The sequence below is a fragment of the Solanum dulcamara genome, chromosome 12 (assembly GCF_947179165.1).
Source record: "Solanum dulcamara chromosome 12, daSolDulc1.2, whole genome shotgun sequence".
NCBI lineage: Eukaryota > Viridiplantae > Streptophyta > Magnoliopsida > Solanales > Solanaceae > Solanum > Solanum dulcamara.
This window is the reverse complement of record NC_077248.1, coordinates 5,875,540-5,898,930: the sequence shown is the minus strand read 5'-3', so window position 1 is coordinate 5,898,930 and position 23,391 is coordinate 5,875,540. Positions and strand designations below refer to the sequence as shown.

General features: G+C 33.4%; 2 protein-coding genes across 2 annotated transcripts; one reads left to right on the top strand and one right to left on the bottom strand.

Moving 5' to 3' along the window:
* The first annotated feature begins 929 nt into the window (after positions 1–929).
* On the top strand, positions 930–8,784 carry LOC129877212 (cell number regulator 8). Its single transcript, XM_055952700.1, has 3 exons — positions 930–1,528; positions 3,524–3,726; positions 8,298–8,784. Exons 1-3 carry the CDS (start codon positions 1,225–1,227, stop codon positions 8,529–8,531), a joined length of 741 nt encoding a protein of 246 aa, XP_055808675.1. The 5' UTR covers positions 930–1,224; the 3' UTR covers positions 8,532–8,784.
* Positions 8,785–13,895: 5,111 nt separating this feature from the next.
* LOC129877114 (L-type lectin-domain containing receptor kinase VIII.1) lies at positions 13,896–17,093 on the bottom strand. Its single transcript, XM_055952595.1, has one exon. It carries the CDS (start codon positions 16,345–16,347, stop codon positions 14,200–14,202), a length of 2,148 nt encoding a protein of 715 aa, XP_055808570.1. The 5' UTR covers positions 16,348–17,093; the 3' UTR covers positions 13,896–14,199.
* Between the last annotated feature and the right edge of the window lie 6,298 nt (positions 17,094–23,391).

The following is a 23,391-nucleotide window of genomic DNA, read 5'->3' as shown; positions in this document are numbered from 1 at the left end:
TCAGTAGTCTTAAATAAACTTGTATGCCTTTGGACAAAGTAAAGATACTAATATTTAAGATCCATATGCTACTTTTTAAGAACTCATACAGACAAATCTGTTAATTAAGTTTTAAGGTTCACCATATGTATAACTAAAAGATTAAACCATTTAACTTATACTTGAATTAATAATGAAGGTTACTATTTTTCAATACATTTGTTCCTGATACAGTACCAACAGTTGTTGATGCTTCTCTAGCAACATAAATTTTAAACTCTCACATAATAATGTTTAAGAAAAAATCTTTTTCCTTTCTTACAATATTAAGAAAATGAAATTTATTATGATAAGTCGACACGTAATAAAAATGAACTAAAAAAAAGAGTGACATTTATAGAAGAAAACTCAGAGAGTACTAAATGAGTAATATATTGTTGTTTAGACAAATAAAAAGTACTAAGTGGGCACACTTATGATGTGACAACCAACTAAAAGTAAACAAAAGTCAAAGAAGATTGATCAAACTATTTTGTAGTTATATGTTGTGACAATTAAAACTAAAGTAAGCTTATATGTAAGACTTGCTAACTAAGTGACATACAATAATAACATACTTAATGTAATTATATAAGTGGAATTGGATAAGGATGGTGTGTATATTTGAACATAACAATAAAATGTTCATATTAAATATTTTTTGTTTACATTTTGAAAAACTTTTTGTACATATTCTCATGTGTATATTATGTAAATAAGTTAATCACTGAAAATATATCAAAATCTTTAATTATATGAATTAGTTTCGATAATAAGTCATAAAATCTCAAGCTTATTTCAATTTAGAGATGAGACTGATATGTATAAATAAGGAGATGATATAGTTATTAATCTACCCAATATATGCTTGAGAATAGATCTGAATTTAATTGAAATTCATTACTAATATTGAACACTGACAAAACGACTCAGTAAGAATTAAGATTAATTTCCCTCCCCTGTTTTTTGGGTCATCCTCAACCAAAAAAGAATATTCAAAAGCAATAAAATCAGAAAAAAAGGGCATTGTATTGTTCCTATTTATTGCACTCCACACAGTTTTACTCATGTTGAATCGAGAGATCTTTGAGGTTGTCATTCTGTTTTTTTCTTCTTCTTGAGACATCTCTTAGGTCCCTCAACTTCCTTTCCAATTCTTGAAATTCCAATATTCAAATCGATTCTGTTTTTTTTCTTTCTATTCCAATGGCTAATGTGGAAGAATCAAGCCCATTTCTACCCAGTCAAAAATCTGAGGCAAACAACAATGAAATGAAGCCCACAAAGCCCAGTTCTTCAATTTCCGGCAAAATCCCAGCTCCATCGGAGCCGGTTAAGCCAGCTTCATCTGCTGTTCCGATGGGATGGACAGCTGATGGGTTACCTGTGGGCCACGGCGTTGGGACGGCGGTGGTGGGGGAGCCAATCATGCGTAGGGCTCAATGGGAATCTAGCCTTTGCTCTTGTTTTGGAAAGAATGATGAATTCGTCAGCAGCGATTTTGAAGTTTGTGAGTTTTCATTCTATAATTTGTATAAAGTTTGTTGCTTTGAATGCCTTTTTGTTAATATCAAAGTATCGATTTTTGTTATGTTTAAAGTATTCAAGAAAAATGAAAACGAAATTGATGGAACTGACTTGGTTTGGTATTAAAATTCAAAAAAGCCAATAAAAATTTAGTTAATTTGGTTTAGGGAAAAATTGAACTTTTTTTCCTCGAGCAGAGAGTCTATTGGAAACAGTCCTATGCGTACACCTACCCTCTGAGACGCCATTTTGGTGGAATTACACCGGGTATATGGTGGTTGTTGTTGGTGGTGGTTTAGGAAAAAGTTGAACTAAATTTTCTCGAACAGAGGGTCTGTTGGAAAAAGCCTCTCTACCTCCAAGATAGAGGTAAGATTTGCGTACACCTACCTCCCCAAATGCCACTTTGGCTATGTTGTTGTTGTTGATTTAGGAAAAAGTTAGATCAAAACCAAACCAAACTAGCGATATATCCATTTTTGTTGTGCTTCTATTTACTTGGGAATCTATATAGTTGTTTCTTTTTCAATTATGGTTTGTTCTATGCTTTAAGGGGTCATTTGGTTGGCCACATTAACAAAGATAATCCCTATGTAAAGTTTCACTTAAGTAATACTTTGTGTGGTTGGCCACATAAGAAAAAATAATCTAATTGTAAAATTAATGCAGGGTTTGGTTGGCCGCATAAGAAAAAATATTCTTCGTATACTAATACAACATTTGTTGGTGATATTCAACTTAATACTGACATAACTATGAGGGAATCTCTGTGTTATCTTATGCAGAATAGAACGTTAAATAAAAATACAAGTATTATCTCTGCGTGAATAAGATTATCTAAAGTTAGAAATACCCTTAAAGTAGTTAATCCGTGCAAACATTTCAAGTATTATGATTCACCGCATAACAATCACTATGTTATTATTCACCATATAACAATCCCTACATAATTATTCATTGCATGTAAATAATCGGTATTATAATTCCTACATAAATAGTGTGTGTACCAAGCGATCCCTTCCTTTTATTATTTTTTGGTTGGTCAATGAATTTTGTAAATCAGATTTTTAAGATTTGACAAAGTCATGTAGAAAAGACATCATGTATGTTGCTGCTGCTGAATGAACTAGCTGAGAAGATTTGATTATGCATTACTTATTCAATGGTTTTCAATTATAACCAATGGAAGGTTCAGAATTTGTCTGATACTGACTTAAGGTGACCAAGAAGATATTAACCAAATGAATATTGCAAGTAAATTTGAAAAGATATTCTTCCATCTTTCCCAGAGAAAGAATAGCCAGAAAAATGTTATGGACAGAGGTGACGACTGTGGGAGGGAAGTTGTATTTTGTTTTAAACATTGAAAGATTAAGAAACCGTTCGCACTTCCTAAAAGTTTTAGGAAAGATTTGTGTCGCTTCTTCTGATGACTCAATTGAAAGAAGGATGATACTATTAAGGAGGCAGGATCAGGCACTTATTCTTTTAGTTTGTGTGTCCAATCAGTCATTATATTGGTTCTAGAACCCAAAATATTAATATGTTTCATTTGCTACAACTGCAATTGCTATATCAGTGGTGCAAATTTTTGGGAACGGGTCCATATGCATTGACATACAGAGACACACTATATGTACTATCCTATTCAGAAAAAAAAGAGAAACTATGAACGTGTTGAAACTTGAAACATAGTTGATGTTCAAAAATTATTGTCTAAATTTCTCTTATATAATATGTTCACATTCACATCCGTTGGGTTCACCCCTGAAAAGTTCTATACGTAAGCACAATTTCTTGGGTATTCTCCGGTGTCCTTCACTGAGTAAGTCAATTTTGGTTCAAGTTCTTGCCTCTTAGAGTTATATTTGCAGTACGAATTTCATTCTTGATACTTAAAGATGTTACGTGTTTTGTTTCCTTGCTTTCTTGTCATCTCTTCATCATACTAACAATGCCAGTCGTGGGCACTGCACAGGTCTGTTAGGAACTCTGGCACCATGTGTTCTCTATGGGAGCAATGCAGAGAGAATTGGGTCTTCTCCTGGAAGTTTTACTAATCACTGTTTGCCTTACACTGGTCTATTCCTGATTGGACAGTCCTTTTTCGGCTGGAACTGCATGGCACCCTGGTTTTCATATCCCAGCCGTACAGCTATCCGACAGAGGTTTAATCTTGAGGTTGGCTGTCTTTATGCTTTTTTCCTTTTTATCCTATCAAGTGCCTTTATCAATGCTGGTTTATACCATAGTATTTTGTTTTTTGTCAATAAAGGATTTGATTAATTTTGGTCTAGCAGCTAGGACTCATGTTTTGCTCTTCTTTTAATTTGTTTCTGAGGATGATATCTGATTGTTTAAAATCTCATCCATGCATGTTAAATTTGCTCTATATTTCTTATTCAAGCTTCCATGTCTTATCTACTGGTGCTAAACAAGTTTATGTAGGTTTTTAAATTTTTTATTCTATTTTTTCATTGAATGCTTGCAAACTTAGGTAGTTCTGTCATTAGTATGTGTGGGTTTTCACACATTATTTAGTATTTACTTGAAGTTATTAAAGATGGGGACCTTTGTGGTTGAATTTAAAGGATTTGGTGGTTAAAAACCTTTCCCCACACATTATCTATGTCATTTGTGTGACCTAAGATTTCACAGTTGTTTTAGTGCATGTCTAGAATATTTTATATGGATGTTTCTGTCCCCTTTGTGAGGCTTGGGATATTGAACTTACCTTTCTACATTCTTTGCATGAAGATAAATGTTCAACAACAACATACCTAGTATAGTCTCACAAGTGGGGTCTGGGGAAAGGGTGGTGTGTATGCAAACCTTACCCTTGCTTTTGTAAGGTAGAGAGATGTTTTTTGATAAACCCACCGCTTTTTTAGAACATGGTTTGAAAGAAATAAAAGCTATAATGAAAATATTGAAGAAAGAAAAATACCGATGGTATAAATAATAGAGATAACCAAAGTAAAAGAACTCCACATTAGTAATTAAATCGAAGAATTCGATAATACTAGTATAACAATAATAATACTTGGTAAGAGAACTGATGGTGCTCCAGACTAGGACCCTGCTTTACCACTGAGAAGAGAGTAAATGATCAACTATCTACTAACCATCTACTCTAATCCTCGGTGAGCTGAAGATGTGTCATGTCTTGTCTAATCATCCCTCCCTAATTCTTTCACGGTCTACCCTACCTCTTCTCAAACCTATCATCGACGACCTCTCTCATCTCCTTACTAGGCATTAGTGCTCGTCCTCTTTACATGTACGAACCATCTCAACTATGCTCCTGCATCTTCTCCACCACGGTGGCTACTCCTACCTTGCCCCACATATCTTTGTTCCTAATCTTGTCTCTTCTAGTATGCCTATGCATCCATCTAAATATCCTCATTTCATCTTCTAAACATGCAAGTTCTTGATTGACCAACACTCCACCTTGTACAACACAATTGGTATAATGGCCACTCTATAGAACCCGCCCTTTTCATCTTTTTCTTAATTATGGAATTGAAATATAAAAAATGAACTAATAAAGCGTCTAGAATTTTTCACGATTCGTAGGATGCGCTGGGGAAGAGCAACCGGACCTGACGAGATTCCTGGGGAATTTTGGAAGAGTGCCAGCTTGGTAGGTTTGGAGTGGCTGACTAGGTTATTTAATGTCATCTTTAAAACGGCAACGATGCCCGAAGAATGGAGGTCGAGTGTAATGATCCCTCTATACAAAAACAAAGGGGATATCCAGAGTTGCAACAACTATAGAGGTATCAAGTTACTAAGCCACACTATGAAAGTGTGGGAAAGAGTGGTGGAGATGAGGGTGAGGAGAGGCGTGTCTATTTCAGAGAACCAGTTCGGATTTATGCCGGGACGCTCAACTACAGAAGCCATCCATCTTATGAGGAGACTGGTGGAGCAATATAGGGAGAGGAAGAGGGACTTGCATATGGTATTCATCGACTTAGAAAAGGCCTACGATAAAGTTCCAAGAGAGATACTATGGAAATGTTTGGAGGCTAAAGATGTACCTGTGGCATACATTAGGGTGATCAAGGACATGTATGAGGGAGCCAAAACCAGGGTAAGGACAGTAGGAGGGGACTCAGAGCATTTCCCAGTTGGGATGGGGTTGCATCAAGGATCAGCTCTAAGTCCATTTTTATTTGCCTTGGTAATGGATGCATTGACGCGACAAATTCAAGGTGAGGTGCCATGGTGTATGCTTTTCGCGGATGACATAGTCCTGATTGATGAGACTCGTAGTGGAGTTAATGCTAAGATGGAGGATTGGAGACATACCTTGGAGTCTAAAGGGTTTAAGCTGAGTATGACCAAGACAGAGTACTTAGAGTGCAAGTTTAGTGAGACACCTCACGAGGTTGGCGTGGAAGTTAAGCTTGGTGCCCAAGCTATTCAAAAGAGAAGTAGTTTCTAGTATCTTGGGTCTATCATGCAAGGCAGCGGGGAAATTGACGATGATGTCACACATCGTATTGGGGCAGCGTGGATGAAATGGAGGCTCGCTTCCGGAGTGCTATGCGATAAGAAGGTGCCACCACAACTTAAGGGCAAATTCTACAAAGTGGTGGTTAGACCGGCTATGTTGTATGGGGCAGAGTGTTGGCCAGTTAAGATCTCTCACATTCAAAAGATGAAAGTTGCCGAGATGAGAATGTTGAGATGGATGTGTGGTCACACCAAGAGCGACAGGATTAGAAATGAGGCTATTCGGGACAAGGTAGGAGTGGCCTCGGTGGAAGACAAGATGCGGGAAATGCGACTGAGATGGTTTGGGCATGTGAAGAGGAGAGACACAGATGACCCAGTGAGAAGGTGTGAGAGGTTGGCTATGGATGGCTACAGAAGAGGTAGGGGTAGGCCGAAGAAGTATTGGGGAGAGGTGATTAGACAGGATATGGCTCAGTTACAGCTTACCGAGGACATGACCTTAGATAGGAGGCTGTGGAGGACCCACATTAGGGTAGAAGGCTAGTACATAGTATCGTTATTCTTCCCTATTCATAGGCGCACTAGCACATTACAATTCCTTGTACTCTCATTTCTGCTATTTCTGTTACTATTTATTGCTCTCAGTACTTTTGATTACTCTATTTTATCTGTGATGACTTCGTGATTTATTTTTCTATAGCGCTTTGAATTTTTTTAACTTTATCTGACCCCCTTTTCCGCTTTTTTTTTTTTTTTTTTTTTTTTTTTTTTTTTTTTGAGCCGAGGGTCTCTCGGAAACAGCCGTCCTACCTTGGTAGGAGTAAGGTCTGCGTACAATCTACCCTCCCCAGACCCCACGTTGTGGGATTTCACTGGGTTGTTGTTGTTGTTGTTGTTGTTGGGTTGTGTGAAGTCTACCGCTTGTCTAGCCTATGCTTTGCATGAACATCTCAATATCCAAGATAAAAAGAACGAGAGGAAGAATCGACGATGTGAGTGTTCACGAAGAGAAAATCGTGATGAAAAAAGCGTGAGGAGAATTCGCCTTCAAGTCTTAGTGACACATTCTTATCACATAGGACACTAGATACGAGCCACCATTTCATCTATTCCGCTCCGATACGATGTGCGACATCCTCAGCGATATCCCCATTTTCTTGGATTAAAGACCCAAGATACTTGAATTTTCCTATCTTAGGATGCTAGGATACTTGCGTTTCAATCCTCACTTCCCCATTCGCCTCTTATGATGTTTCACTGAAGTTGCATTCCATGTACCCAGTTTTAGTCCTGCCTAGATTGAAGTCTTTAGACTCTTAAGTCATTCTCCAAATCTCCGGTCTATTGTTGACTCTGTCGTGTGTCTCGTCGATCAATAAGATGTTGTCCGCAAATAACTTATACCATGTTACTTCCTCTTAAATATACCGTGTCATTTCATCCATCACCAAGACAAGTAAAAATGGGCTGAGAGTTGATCCCTGGTGCAACACTATCTCGACTTGCAAATGTTCCAAGTCTCATCCCACTGTCCTCACTCGGGTCTTGGCTTCATCTACATGTCCTAATTCACTCTAATGTATACCATAGATGCACCTTTAGGCTCCAAGCATCTCCATAAAACTTCCCTTCGGACTTTGTTTCAAAAAGTAGTATTCTGCTAATTCTCTTTTTATACTAATTTACTGTAACTTCTTTGTTTCCAGGATTAGATGTTCTAATGCTACATTATAAGGCAATATGTTAAAGCTTTATATTTGTCAAGCAGCTAGGTGTTAATTTGCTTTGTCTTGGACCACATTTGACATTATTAGGTTTGGATAAAAGCTTGTAAATATTGGACTTTAATACCCTTGTCATGAGTAGCTTCAAGCTTCAGGCTACGCTGCAACAAAAAATAAAAAATACAATTGCACCTTAATCCCAAGCAAGTTGGGTTTGACTCTATGAATCCTCACTGACCATGTCATTCCATAATGGCTCATCTAAACTATGATTGTTCTCTCTAGTCATTTACTGCACATATATTTTAGTTAAGATCGTCTAGCTTTGTTAGATCCTGCAGTTTGCACATCATTTCATGTTTTTTTTTTGGGATAATGGTTGTTAACATCATCTAGATTTGTTAGTTCCTGCTGTTTCGGCGTCATTTCATTTTTAACAGATGGTACCTGAGGAGCTTTTGTTCTTCTTTCAATTACCTTATAGCTAGTAGGATATTGTTGTCGTTTCTTGTTCTACAACGGATGTTTGGAAACACGTTCTAAGATTTATTTCCTTTGCAGGGTAACTGTGAGGCAGCCACCAGGTCATGTGGGTTGCATGGGGGCTTTGTTGAGGATGAGGAACGCCGCGAACATTGTGAGTCAACTTGTGACTTTGTAACTCATATCTTCTGCCACCCTTGTGCTCTTTGCCAGGAAGGCCGCGAACTTCGTCGTAGGCTTCCTCATCCTGGGTTCAGTGCCAAACCAGTCCGATTTATGATGCCCCCTGGGGACCAGACCATGGGTCGCTGATAGCAACTACTATGCCATTGATTCCATACCATTTGCAACTTAGTTTTATTTGTTACAATGTTAACTCTGATATTATACTCGGAACTTTTTCCTTAATCGTTGGGAAATTTACTTGTAAAACTTGACTGTGTAGTTGATAATATATATAGTAATGTATACATATTAAAGAGATGGATTTGCAATTTGTATGAAATCAAGATTAATCATACAAGAAGTCTGTGTTGATGAATCTGATTTTTGTCTAGTAAAAGAGATTTTAACTAGGTACTCGTAGATTAGTTGAGGGGTTTGTGTTTCCTATCTTAATTATCATAAATTATTTAACAAAACAAATCGACAATTGACTCATTAATTTTGAAGTGTATTTTGATAAATAGTTAGCATTAGTTCAAGTACAAAATTTCCAAAAAGATGATATTTCAAATGTGTTTTTTATCATTATCTCAACTTAAAAAATGTGTTTTCCCTTGTATTTTTTGACTAGTCGTTGATGTGTCAATTTAGGCTATCTAGACAGTCCAAATTGATTTAAACATTTAGATGTACCACAATTGATTGCTCAATTTATGTAAGGACAAATTATGCAGAATGACTATTCGGCTATTTGCATTACGAAAATCTTCTTCTTCTTCCTTCCCATCTCGCTAATTAATGGCTTCTAACTTTCTTCTTCTTCCTTCTCATCTCGCCATTAATGGCTTCTTTTCCTTCTTCCTCCCTCCTCCTCCTTCTTCTTCTTTTTCTGCATCTTCTTCTTTCTTGTATTTTTTTAAATTTGATGGCGTGAATCATTTCAAGTGAATTATATATCAAAAGACTCGAAATATTCAGAGAATTTCATATCTAAAATTTGGGTCTGCTTAGAGGTGATTTTGAGTTGATCGAGATTAAATAGTTAGTGTATACTTCATATATAGTCAATGTATATTTCATATATAGTTAAACTATATTCAGTTTTTTGAGTGTATCATAACGTATAGTCAGTATATAACTTATGTATAAGTAACATATATTGTATATTGTATACTTTCTATGACTTTTGACAAGCTATATTATATAGTTAATATGTACTTTTTATGATTTTTAACTATTTTAAATGTAAATAAAAACATGACTATATTTATGATAAACTAATTATTTTATTTGAAATCATCCCTTAATCTAATTCCCAATCCAACCTACTCAGACTTGGATAAGTTAGATATGTTACACTTATATGTAAGTTGGTTTTTGAAAAATCATTGACACCCCAACCCATAACTGTCCAAAAATATCATATTGCATGTGAGTCCATTCAGAGATTCATGTTCACATTTGGTGAATAATAATAATAATAATATCTTTATTTCACCAATCAAGATTCTCAGAGGAACCTGTGTGCATGTGGGATTTTATCATCTTATATGGTCGGGATTTAATCAGAGAAGAGGAATTTTTGCAGTAATAATGAGTACAAATATTATTTAGGGTTACCATGAATATTGACAAACTATACTCTGACATTAATTAAGTTGATTTAATTTTCGTAGCTCCAACATTTGTAATTGGACACTAATAAGTATTTTAATTTTTTGTTGTTGTCTGACCACCAAAGTATGTCTCAACCATACATAATTGAAGAGTTATATATATATATATATATATATATATATATATATATATATATATATATATATCATGAGCAATACAAATTAATTTTTATATTATCAAGTCATCTACATCTCTATAAATTACTAATAAGTTTTCTTAAAAAAATGAAATTTCTAATCTTGAAAATAAAATAACCTAATACAATAGGTAGTAATATTATGATAATACAAGTTTTTTTTTTATATAATGTATAACCATGCATTATTTATACGGGGGCATTTTTATAAGCTTATATAACCATGCAGTATTTTATACGTACAAGGGCAAATTCATGTCGGGTGGAGGGTTTATTCGAACTTTTTTGATAAAATTACATTTTTTATATATAATTAAGATTATTATTATTATATATATTGTAGAGATGTTAAATTCATTTAGATTCTTTCTTTCTTTATTTTTTTAAAAAATTTATTGAAAATTTTGATTTTACCACGATAAGTAATGTCAGTACTGTCCTATTGAGAAAAAAACTATTTTGCAGAATTGTTTCCCACTTGAGAAGTTCTAATTGGACATAGGAATTCGATAAGCTTTGATTTCTCCAATCCTTTTTCATCCCTCCCTCCCCCTCCATTTTTTTTCTTCTTCCTTTTGGCGTATTACAATGAGGGGCGGAGTAAGGGTATCGCTAGAGGTTCATTTGAATTTTCATCATATCAAATTTAAGTTGTACAAGATTAAAAATATATTTTTTAAAATATATAAATATATTAAGTGGTAAAGTTGCTGCCATGTGACCAGGAGGTCATGGGTTCAAGCCTTGGAAACAGCCTCTGGCAGAAATGCAAGGTAAGACTGCGTATAACAGACCCTTGTGGTCGGGCCCTTCCCCGTACCCTGCGCATAGCGGGAGCTTAAGTGCACCGGGCTGCCCTTTTTTATATAAATATAGTAAGTATTGAATTATTTTGATTTTTTCTCATATATTTATTTTTTTATATTTTAAATCACAACAATAACGTCTTAATAGATCTAACAACAAAATTGATTCTCTACGATTAATTTAAAATATCCTGTCACAAATTCCTTCAATGGTTTTAACTGGTTTAGTGAAGCTCAAAGTGTCCATCATTAAGTAAAGAGAACTCCTTTTTTTTCTTCCTTATATTGAATTGTCTATTATTGAACTCGTAAAGAGAGTGGTCTCGTGCACATAAAAATGGCTGAAAAGGAAGTGACTTCCCATGACATAATATTATTTGTATTAAGTTTTTACTATGTTCAATATCAATATTATACTATTTTCCTAACAATTCCACCATAGGTGGGCAATAAAAATATAGGAAGAAAAAAAAAATAGAACATATGGATGATCTCCCCCTTTCATCTCTATCGAGTGGTAAAATGTGCGCATTTGAAGAAAAATCACACACACAAGAGGACACTTTTTTTTTTGTTTCTCGTCTGGTGTTTGGAATCCACATTAGAGCTCCGACTAAATTCAGATTACCCATTACAGCGCCCATTTGAGGGTGGCCGCTCCCAAAAAAAAATTCCATACCCAAAGCTCGAATCGAGTCTTCTGATTAAGGATGAACAGTTTTACCACGACACCATAATCCATATTGATTAAGAGGACACATCATATCATAGTATAAATGATAAATGTCCTAGAAAAGGATGGCTGGGAAATTGTCCAATAAAATTGAGTAATTGTTTTATGAAATATGGAAGAAGAAAAAAACCAAACTATTATCAAGTCATATTATGATGATGTGAATGGGCCTTCAATGTTTTAGCTACTACAACACTCATTCTATAACCAGCACTTAGGGTGTGTTTGGTAAGGAGGAAAATAATTTTTAAGTTTTGTATATTTGATTGATTAAATATTTTTGATAGCATTTTTTTTTATGAAAATAAGTTTCTTAATGAAAGTAGAAAAAAATACTCCATAAGTGACATTTTAAATTTATTGTCTCTTCCTCACTCATCCAACATCCTCAACCCCAATCCCAACCCGTTAACCATCTCACCCACGCCACCCTTGCCCCATCTTACCTCATAATGTTTTACTAGATTAAATGTAATTTTTTTGAGATAATACTTTTTAGTTATCAGATAATAGAAAATAAATACAAAATCCATTTATTTTTCAAAAAGATATTTTGTAGGAAAACATTTTCTTTCGTACCATATACACCCTTAGTTACAAACTCAAGGAGACACAAAAAGAAAAAAAAAAAAATGAAATTGTCCTTTGCCCAATGTAACAAGGTCATTCGATTCACGGACAAAGTTATTTTAAGATTATAGTCCTAAAATTAAACTTCTAAGATTAATTTTAAATTAAATTGAGATTAATTTAATCTTAAACATAATTTTACGATATGTCACCTTGTCCATGAACCAAACAAATGTACCCATCAAAAAGCTTTAGCCCATGGCAGGAAGTGAATCCAGAGACATGCCGCTATAATAAAAACAACTTTTTGAAGCAATAAATATGCATATTAATAAAGAGTGCTTGATATTAGTTAATTGTCATTGAATTCAATATCATTATAAGCTTTAGGAACATTTACAGAGAGTACTAATTACCTTTAAAATAAATATTTAGTGACAATTAAATATTGTCATTAATTAATTGTCCCCACGTGTTATTTTTGGTGTGGTATGCTTTTCAACTATTTAAACTCCCAGGGGAGTTGGTGAAATAAGAGATGATATCTCAGGATAAATTATTGGATTATTCTTAAAAAGAAATAAACATTTCTAGGAAGGGTAGCTATTAAGGGCATCTCCAATTCAAATACCAAATTTTACATCAAATTTGGTGTCAATACTATTTTTAGTGTAAATCAACTTAAATCCACTGCACCACATTTTACACCAAAAATGATTTTTTTTCTCTCTTCATTATTATATCTTAATTCATAAAACAAAATTCTTTCTACAACATTCACTATATATAATTTTCATATTGTTTTCTTTTATATTCGTTTAATATAAAATTATTTTATATTTCAATTTTGATGTATGTCAATTACTAATTTGTTGAATATTTATTATTTTCGATAATTCTAAAGTATATTGTATTATTTGTTCACCAATTTATATTTTTTCATATTTAATTTTTGTGAAGGTTGATTGTAATTATATCCAATTAAAATTTATAGTAGAATTATATCCAATTAAAATTTATAGTAGAATTAACATAAATTTAATTTTAAAATAGTCAAGTATAGAAAAATAATTTATAAAAAAATTAACTTTTTAATCTAAATTTATTTTTTTAAAATATTACATAAAAATAATTAAATATTTAATTAAAACATATCATTTATATAATATTTAATTAAAAGTATTGTATAATAAAATAATATTAAAATATTCAAAAAATAAATTTGGTGTAACACTATTCACATACTAAATTTAGTATTGGATTGGACCATCAAAACATCAAATATTTAATGTAAAATTTGCTGTTGAATTGGAGATGGTCTAAGGAAAATTTTATTCATAAAGGACCTTATAAGAAATGGATATAGGAAATATTCCTTTCTTTCACTGTTTTATTACCATAGCAGCCAATATTAAAGAAGTACAAACATCTACCAATAAATATGCCTTTCTTTTGGTGGTTGTCACACTATACAACACTTACACACTTTACCAAACCTCTACTCAAAACTCATGTAGCCTTTTGACTAAAAGATAAACTTCAAAAAGAAACTAGTCATCTCACTACAAAGACAATCCACCAAACCAAAATCAAGAAAAGGACTTCATATATTTATTCTTTCCCACTAAATATCTCTACTTTGCACTCAATGACTACAGTATATGAAAGCAAAAGGAGAAAATTACATTACAAAATCTTAAGCTTATTGGTACATATATATATTATGAATTAAATTAATGAATCTATGAACAAAACAAAAAAGATAACTCAAAGTTGATGCTACTTTTTTCCGGTCCACGCCCAATCAGAGTAGTTATTGTGCTTGTTCCGCCCTGACGGTGGCCCCATGCGGGGGATTAGTGGGCTCTTATGGGTGCATTAACTCGAAATTGGTTAGACCAAGTCCATGCCATTGTCACCACCAGTGAAGCTACTTTCAGATGATGAAGGGGAAAGTGTGATCATACCATTCAAGTCAGAAACACTATCTTGCAAACTCATTAGGAGATGTGATGTGCTGAAACTCATAGAAGGCCTAGTTCTTGGGACAAGAGAGATTTCAGATTCACCCTCTAGCATTTGGACTACAACTCTCATTGTTGGTCTAGCCATAGGGTCAGGATGTGAACAAGCTAGTCCAACCATTAGAACCCTTCTCATTTCTGGTTCATCAAACTCACCACAAAGTCTTGAATCAGCTGCATTTAGTAAATTTCCTTCTCTATGTAACCCCCACACCCATTCAACCAAGTTGCTATTTACTCTAACTTTCTCAACTCTAGTTGTTTCCCTCTCAATTGGCCTCCTTCCACTAGCCACTTCAAGAACCACTGCTCCATAGCTGAAAACATCAGTTTTTTCAGTTGCCCTTCCGGTTAACAAGTACTCGGGAGCCAAGTAGCCCATTGTCCCGGCTGCTACCGTTGCATCAGGGGACTTGTCATGCTCAACTTGTCTTGCTAATCCAAAATCTCCTAATCTTGCATTGAACCCTTCATCCAACATAATGTTACTACTCTTAATGTCCCTATGAATCACCTGATTTTCGCATTCTTGATGCAAATATGCCAAGGCAGAAGCAACGCCTATCAAGATTTTTCGCCTATGTGACCATGAAAGAACCATTCTTGATTCAAATAATGCCTTATCAAGACTCCCATTAGGCATAAGATCATACACCAACAAAATTTCACCTTTCTCATGACACCATCCTTGAAGCCTAACAAGATTTCTATGCCTAAGGGTTCCAATTATAGATAATTCAGATAAGAACTCTGCTTTCCCTTGTCCATTATGACTACATCTCTTGACTGCCACAATGCCACCGGTGTCCGATAAAATACCCTTGAAAACAGTCCCAAATGCACCACGGCCTATAATTCTCATCGCATTGAAACCTTTCGTGGCCAATTTAAGTTCTTTATAGCTGAACTCCTTAGGCATTTTGATGATATCAGATGCCAAAATTTCAGAATTTTTCACTCTCTTGAACCTTTTGGAGTATAACCAAATAAGTACCAATGTAGCAAAGGCAAGAAAAAATGCACCAGCAGTTACCACACCAACAACAGCTCCAGGACCTTGTTTACAAAAATTGCTATGACATTTCCTACTACTCTTATCTAGCAATACACCTGGTGTACTATTAGACTCTGATGGAGCCATAGAAGGTGGTGGCAACATGACTGAATTCGCCGTTGGGTTCATCAAACTAGTCGTTGGTGGTGGCGGCTCAGCAGCCACTGCCACCGAGTTAGGAGTTGCATCAAATGATGAACTGAAACTCCACCACACAATATTATGAATCTCAGTACTCCCTTGAGTTGAACCAGAAAACCCCACAAACATGAAATCATTTACATACTCAGCAAGATTGATTGTAACTGATAAAAATGGTTCTTTTGGCTTGAGATTAGTATATGATACAAATATATTAAGCTGTCCATTAGAACCAGAATATTCAATCCAAGAATTAACCAAATTACCACTCTTGAGATCAACCTCAATGGAATCCAAATTACCAACTTGAGTTGAAATCATTGAATTTAGATCCAAACCAACATGGTTTCCATTTATATCTTTGAATTCAACATCCATAAGAGTGTCAAATTCCACAGCAATTGTACCAATTTGTGTCCCTTTAGCATCCAAGATTCCCATATACCCACCAGCATCACCTACTAACTCATCACCCGGCGTGAGTACAAAAGCAAGACCACCACCAATCGATGATGGGTTCAAATTAGTCACTGAAAATGTGAAGAATGTCGAGAAACTCGCCGGAAAATCAAACCCCGGTTGCCGGAATCTTACTGGTTTAGAATACAGAGCTTTTCCGGCACCGGAATTTGGTACGGCGAGGTCACGTGTCAACCTTACAGTGTTGTTACCCAAGTGTGCATCGCCAAGAAGCTTTAAACTACTCAGTGTTAAATTTTCAAAGTCGAAATCAGTTGTACCAAATGTTGACATGCAGAAACAGAACAATAGGATGAACAATGCAAGAAAGTCCCTGGCAAATTTTGCAAGATTTGATGTCATTGCTAGATTCTAGCAAAACCCATCAGAGAATGAAGATTAAATTGTACAAAGATGAGATTTTTCACACCAAAATATCAATCAATCACGAGAAATTGGTGAAGATACAAAAAGGGTAAGCTATTTTGGGGGTTAGAAACAGTGAAAAGGCAAGAAAGTAGAGAACTGACACAGTCGAGTGAGGATTAAGGAGAGAACAACACTACAACAGGATGACTTTTGTAAGGATGTAGCTGGAAATTTCTTCAAGAATTGACTTCATTGCAAGATTTTAGCAAACCCCATTACACAATGAAGATCAAATTGCACAAAGGTGAGATTTTTAGCTATATTTGGGGCTTAAAACAGTGGAAATTCAACAAAGTAGAAAACTGACACAGTAGAGTGAAGATTAAGGAGAGAACAATACTACAACAAGATGACTTTTACAGGATTGTTGCTGGAAATTTCTTCAAGAGTTGACTTCATTGCAAGATTTTAGCAAAACCCCATTACACAATGAAAGATCAAATTGTAGAAAGGTTTGATTTTTAGCTATTTTTTGAGCTTAGAAAATAGCGACAAATTCAAGAAAGCAGGAAAGAGGGAGAGAAGAGGGAAGTAGGGATGTGAATGAAGCAGAGAATCCAAAGGAGACACGTAATTTGGCTACAACGGTTGAAAACTTTACATCATAATAAAGTAAAGATGCCTTTTGCTATTATCTTTTAACAAGAAGAGGGAGGTCTCAATTATGTTTTGTTTTGTAGTGAATTGTGATTAAGAAGACAATATATAATGATTGTAGAGAGGGTGAAGACTGAACAGGGCATGGCGGTTGATAACCGGCTACGACAAAACACTGGGCATTTAATGTGGTTTTCACCACCAACACACACAGAGTTCCGCTAGCTTTAATCGATAGGTTGAATAAAAAATGGAGAAAAAAGAAGTAGAGGAAAAAATAATTTGTTCTCTCTTGCAGTATGAAATAAGCATCTGTCCCACATAGGTGGCGGAAAGAAAAAATCTTCTACTTAAAAGTAGAAGCACTCCTTTATATTACTAAAGGGTCAAGAAGAGGGTCTCCCCTTGCGCCGCCATCATTGCTCGCTACGGCTACGTCCAATTGATATGATTGATTGATAATCTTTTTGAACCAAATTTATCAATTAAATTTACCACATTAATTAATTTCTGATTCAGCATTTTGGAAAGAGGCATTAAATGCCCAATGTTGATAATGAGTAGAGATATTGCCGATGTAAATGCTACGAAGCGTATGCTTGCTAGCAAATTTGACATGAAAAAATTAGGGGTTGTTGATTTGATCTTAGGAATTAGGATCAATAAAACTCCACAAGATCTAGCATTATCATAGTCACATTATATTGAAAATATACTTGATAAGTTCAAGTATTTAAATTTCAATGTTGCAAAAACTCCAATTGATGTAAGTTTTGCACTTCAAAAGAATGAAGGTGAAAGTGACTCACAATTGGACTATACACGAGTTTTGGAAGTTTGATGTATATTATGAATTGTACACGACCAGATATAGCATGTGCTATTAGCAAACTGAGTCGATTCACGAGTAATCCCAATCAAACTCATTGGATGGCAATAAAAAGAGTCTTGGGTATTTAAAACACACCCAAAACTATGCTTTGCATTATAATAAATATCTCGCAGTAATTGAGGGATATAATGACGCAAACTGGATCACCGGATCATCTAAAGTTAAATCCAAGAGTGGTTATGTTTTCACCGTTGGTGGAGGAGCAGTATCTTGGAAATTATCAAAACAGACATGCATCGCCCGCTCTACAATGGAATCTGAATTTATAGCTTTAGACAAGGCCGGTGAAGAAGCTGAATGGCTCTGAAATTTCTTGGAAGATATTCCATTTTGGCCCAAACCTTTGGCACCTATAAGTATACATTGTGATAGCCGAGCGGCAATAGATAGGACAGGGAGCGTTATGTATAATGGAAAATTGCGTCACATTCGAAGGCAACACAATATTGTTAGACAACTACTCTCTAGTGGGGTTATCACTATTGACTACATAAAGTCAAGAGATAACGTATCGGATCTACTAATAAAAGGCCTATCTAGAGAGGCGGTTGAAAGATCATCGAAGGGAATGAGGTTAAGGCTAAGGACAAGTCATCATGACGATAACTCTACCTAGTAGACTGGAGATCCCAAGAACTAGGTTCAAAGAGATCAAACAAAGTTATGAATGGCGGTTCAACATTGTCAAATAACTCAACCCATTCTTATGATGATGACAATGTTGAAAAATAAGGATAAAACCTTAAGGCTTTTTAACGAGTTAATAAAGCATTAAAGTTTTTTAATGATTATCTAAGTCTGGAAGAAAATGACTAGATAGTGTATCTATAGGATTACACGTTTAGAAATCACTTATGTGAGTGTGAAGTATAAGCCGCTTCAAGGGGAATGACGGTAAAGGCCCATTCTCTATGCATTCACGAAACCAGTCGGTGTTCATGGCTAAAACGAACACAACCGTGAGAACCATAGATGGTTGAGGGTTAATTGTGTGACTTATGTTGTCTAGTTATACAACAAAGTTCGACGGTTCAAAAATATCGCATCTACAGATTGATCGAGTATATCCTATATAAGTTCACTATGAAAAGTTCAAAGGGAAACATACTTATCCAGATGCAATTAATCTTCCCTTGTATATCACACACTTATCTGTGCATTCCTTTATCTTATAGCCATTCCCCATTCATGTGGGGCATTGTTGGGTTTAATTGATAGGTTGAATAAGAAATGGAGGGAAAAGAAGTGGAGGGAAAAATAATTTGTTCTCTCTTGCTGTATGAAATAAACATTTGTCTCACATAGGTGGCGGAAAGAAAAAATCTCCTACTTAAAATTAGAAGCACTCCTTCATATTACTAAAGGGTCAAGAAGAGGGTCTTCCCTTGCGCAATCGTCGTCGCTCGCTCGGCTCGGCTCGGCTTCGACTACGGCTTTGGATTGGATTTGGATTTGGATTTGGATTTGGTCAATGATTGATTGATAATCTTTTTGAACCAAATTTATTTTTAATTTTTAATTTTTAATTAATTAATATTATTTATTTAATTAATTAATTAATTAAAAATCCTGACCCATGACCCGGCCCGTTTCTTTCTTTCCCGGATTAATTTAAAAAATATTTCCCTCTGTCTTTCTGAAAGGTTGCAACCTTGTTTGAAAAGTTGCAAACCTTTGGCAAACCTTTTCCCAACAGATACCTTTTCAAAAAGGATGCAAACAGGCTATATATATTTGTTAATCCTCATAATTGTTCCTTACGAAAATTTCTGATAGACTTCTTCTTCTTCTTTTCTGCACTACTTAAAACCTCGTGTGATATACTACCTTCAAGCGGTTCGCTGTCACCATAATTTGTTGTACCGCTATTCTGGTGAGTAAATCGTTCTATCCTAGGAGGAAAGATTTCAAAACCTCAGATACGTTGAGGGGAATAATTTCCTTAAGGACACACTGTGTATTCAGTGAGCTCGATTTTTTGTTCTGACATTAATTTTTCCAGATACTGTTATTTTCAGTCCAGATTCTGTCTTTTATTACTTTCAGTAGTTATTGTTACTGTTTTAATATTTACAATACAGTTTACTAACAGTTCCTAGTTCCTATTTTAAGAAAGGTTTCGAGTTTGAATTTTTGAATTTGATTGTTTTTAATATGATGTGATTTTAAAAAAAATAGGTAAACGCTACACAAATTTAAAGTAATTGAGGGGAGAGGTAGATTCAGAATATTTGCTTTATAAGAGATTTTCCCTCATTTTTAAAGTTATGTATATATATCGTTTATTGCAAATTTTGTAATTAACACATAAAATTATATTTTAAATTAAAAAACTAAAATCAGATGAATTCATTATCTTTGAACCGCATCCGCCCGTGATTTAGGGTGATTTATAAGAAGGACATTAGTGGTGGCTCATTTTGAATTTTTGACCTTTATTGTCCCATCTCTAAAAAAAAAATTAAGTTCAATAAATTTTAACTTTCGATTTTAAAAGCTTCATTGCCTAACGATGGGAATACAAAATTTCAATATTATTCATTTTCAAGGTTATTGAGTGTAATTTCTGTATAATCAGTGCCTCATAATACATAATTAAATTTAATTTTTTATTTTCAATTTCACTATAATAACACAATTTATAATTATATAAATGTTCATAACTTTTTATATGTTCAATCAGATAGCGGCATCTAAATCGAGATGGAAGGAATATTTATTTTGCTTTTTAGTAAAATGGAAAAGGTAGAATCAAGAAATAAATAAGTTTCATAGTTGCCTTTGCTATTCTTCCAAGAAACCTAAAGTAATGAAACAACATGTGTTCCAAACGGATCTCTTACGATATACAATGGATAATGTTACCAACTTTTTAGCTATAAACTTTTTTTAAAATTTAATTGTGTCATGTAAATTAATATTAAAATAATATTTTTTATTGAAAAGTTCATTGATATGTGAGAAAGTTCTTTAGAAAGATGCTTGTAGTGAAAATTGGAACAAGAAAAGAAGCTAGAAAAGCAAGCAAGAAAAGAAGAAGAAAATACACCTCATGACTGAATCTTGTAGAAGATAGTTTTATACTCTTGACTGCATTTATTAATCTATTTCATGACTTAAATAAGAAGGAAAAACTATTCACATATTGTTTATAGACTTTATACTAACCTTATGTATTTATAATTATAGGGTCACTGGTATTTTTTTTATTTCTCGATTATTGATAAATTATGATTTTAAATTCTATAATATTTAATTAAGCACATTTAAATTTTAAACATCAAAAGAAAAAGGAAAGGAAAGAAGCAAGCACAAGTAAATTTTAAAACAAGTTTTCGAACTCAAATCAACTATATAATGATTATATTATCTCTATTTCTTTGACTATATATACGTGGAATTATGAAAATTTTATTGCATCGTCCTAGAGAGCTAGCTAGATAATATTCATTTTTTTCCACCAGTTAAAGTGCTTTGAATTCTTCTTGTTTCTTAGTGCCATCAACTTTATAATTTAACTATCTTTTATTTAATTATTCAGTATTTGAAATTCATTTATCTGATTAGTTCAGATTCACATTCATATAACTCATCAAATGGAAAAATGCTTCTTATAATTCTTAATATTCTTAAAATTTAAACTCGAAACCTCTGATTATCTTGTTCATCTCATTACATCTATGATATAGTTAAAACAATTACATATTAAAAAATCCAAATTGAGTTTATATGGAATAACCGTACTAAAGCATATATTCTATTAAAAATAATTAAAACAAGACTAAAAGAGAAATAACAACCACTTCAATAATAATTAATTAGAAGAACAACAGCCTTGACAAGACGACACAAATAATGATTTAGATAAATAATTAAAATAAGAGGAAAAAACTAATATTTTGGTCATACTAACTACGTATACTATCTACCAAATCAAAGTGAATTGGAATAGTTGAGATCCCTCCATTTTTAATGAAAAATGTCAAATTTAAACTCATGGAAATGGAAAAAAAATTATTGAAAGCACGCCGCTCCAAAATAAATTCTAATGAATACTATACTTTGTGAATCCAAATTTAATCGCACTTTCAATACAAATATCAAACGTCCAGAAAATCCTAAAAAATAAAACTACGATCTACCAAGATTGGTGCTTGCTAACAATAGTATATTATATATATGTTAATTAGTTTGTTTTCTTACTTCCTCCACACATGCTCTTTTTAAAATATTTTTAATAACCATTGTTAGATCATGATTATCTCAAATTAAAGAGAGCAAATATTATAGGAAATGGAAAAATAAACAGGAGAAAAGAGTTGGGTATTAGTTAGTATGTCTATAAGATCCCTTATCATGTGCAATTAATTAATTGTTTTATTGTTTAAACATAATTGATAATACACATGAGTCGTTTTACACTTCATACTTATTATATTTGATTAATATGATAATTAATGTCATTGACTAAATTTAAAGATTTTTTAGCAGTCATTTATTTATTTATTTATATGTCCCTTAACAAAATATTAATTATGAGAAGTTTTTGATATTTTACCTTTATATGTGTCTAAAATTTAATTAAGGCTGTCAAAATGAGCCCAAATATAGGTAACCAGTTCGATCCGTTCAAATTTTTATATGTTGGGCTCAAGATAATTTGAATTCGGTACAATCTCAACCATTCAAGCCTTAACTTATTTTAAAAGAATCTTCAATTGAGCCTAATTTATTCTTCAATTTCAACCCGCTTTAAGACTATTTATTTGTATTGATATAATGTATGTTCTCATATTAAAAATATAAATTACTATCTATTTTATATTTTTTAGGATTTATCTATCAATTTGTAACTTTTTTATTTTTATTTTCTTGAATTGAAATTCAAAATGCAGTTATAAAAAGTAAATAATAATATGTTCAAATTATTGAGATTAAGAGGGTCAAATTAAATGGGTCATGACCCAACCCAAGTTTCAGCCCATTTGAACCCAAAGTAAAATTTGAACAAATTATGACCCAATCCGATTTCTATTTACATTCATTTTGATATTTTTAAGGAAAAATTACTAGAAAAACCACTTTTTAATAAATAATTACTGATTTTAGCGATACTTTTTATTTATTACCATTTATAGCAATATATAACAATATTATGATATATCTACTATGTATTAAAAGTGAATTATGCATGCAATATAAATGTATTATAAGTGTTTTAAAATATATTATACTTGTTTGGTAAGAAATTGACACAATGTATTATAAGTGTATTAAAGTATATGATAAATTAAGTATCCATGAATAAAACTTGTATTATATAAGTTTTATAAATTATTCTCGCTAATATGTATTAAAATTATATTATAATTGTATTATAAGTGTTCAGTAAAAAAAAATATTATTGCTATAAATAGTAAATATTTTCTTAATATTGTACATTTATGTAAATTTTCATATTTTTAATTTCAACTCAACCCGTCTATTTG

Excerpts from the sequence above, each read along its gene's own strand:
- LOC129877212 (XM_055952700.1), top strand. The coding sequence starts at position 1,225 with ATGGCTAATGTGGAAGAATCAAGCCCATTTCTACCCAGTCAAAAATCT. Across the intron at positions 1,529-3,523 it reads CAGCAGCGATTTTGAAGTTT|GTCTGTTAGGAACTCTGGCA; the intron begins GTGAGTTTTCAT and ends GGCACTGCACAG. Across the intron at positions 3,727-8,297 it reads GACAGAGGTTTAATCTTGAG|GGTAACTGTGAGGCAGCCAC; the intron begins GTTGGCTGTCTT and ends TTTCCTTTGCAG.
- LOC129877114 (XM_055952595.1), bottom strand. The coding sequence starts at position 16,347 with ATGACATCAAATCTTGCAAAATTTGCCAGGGACTTTCTTGCATTGTTC.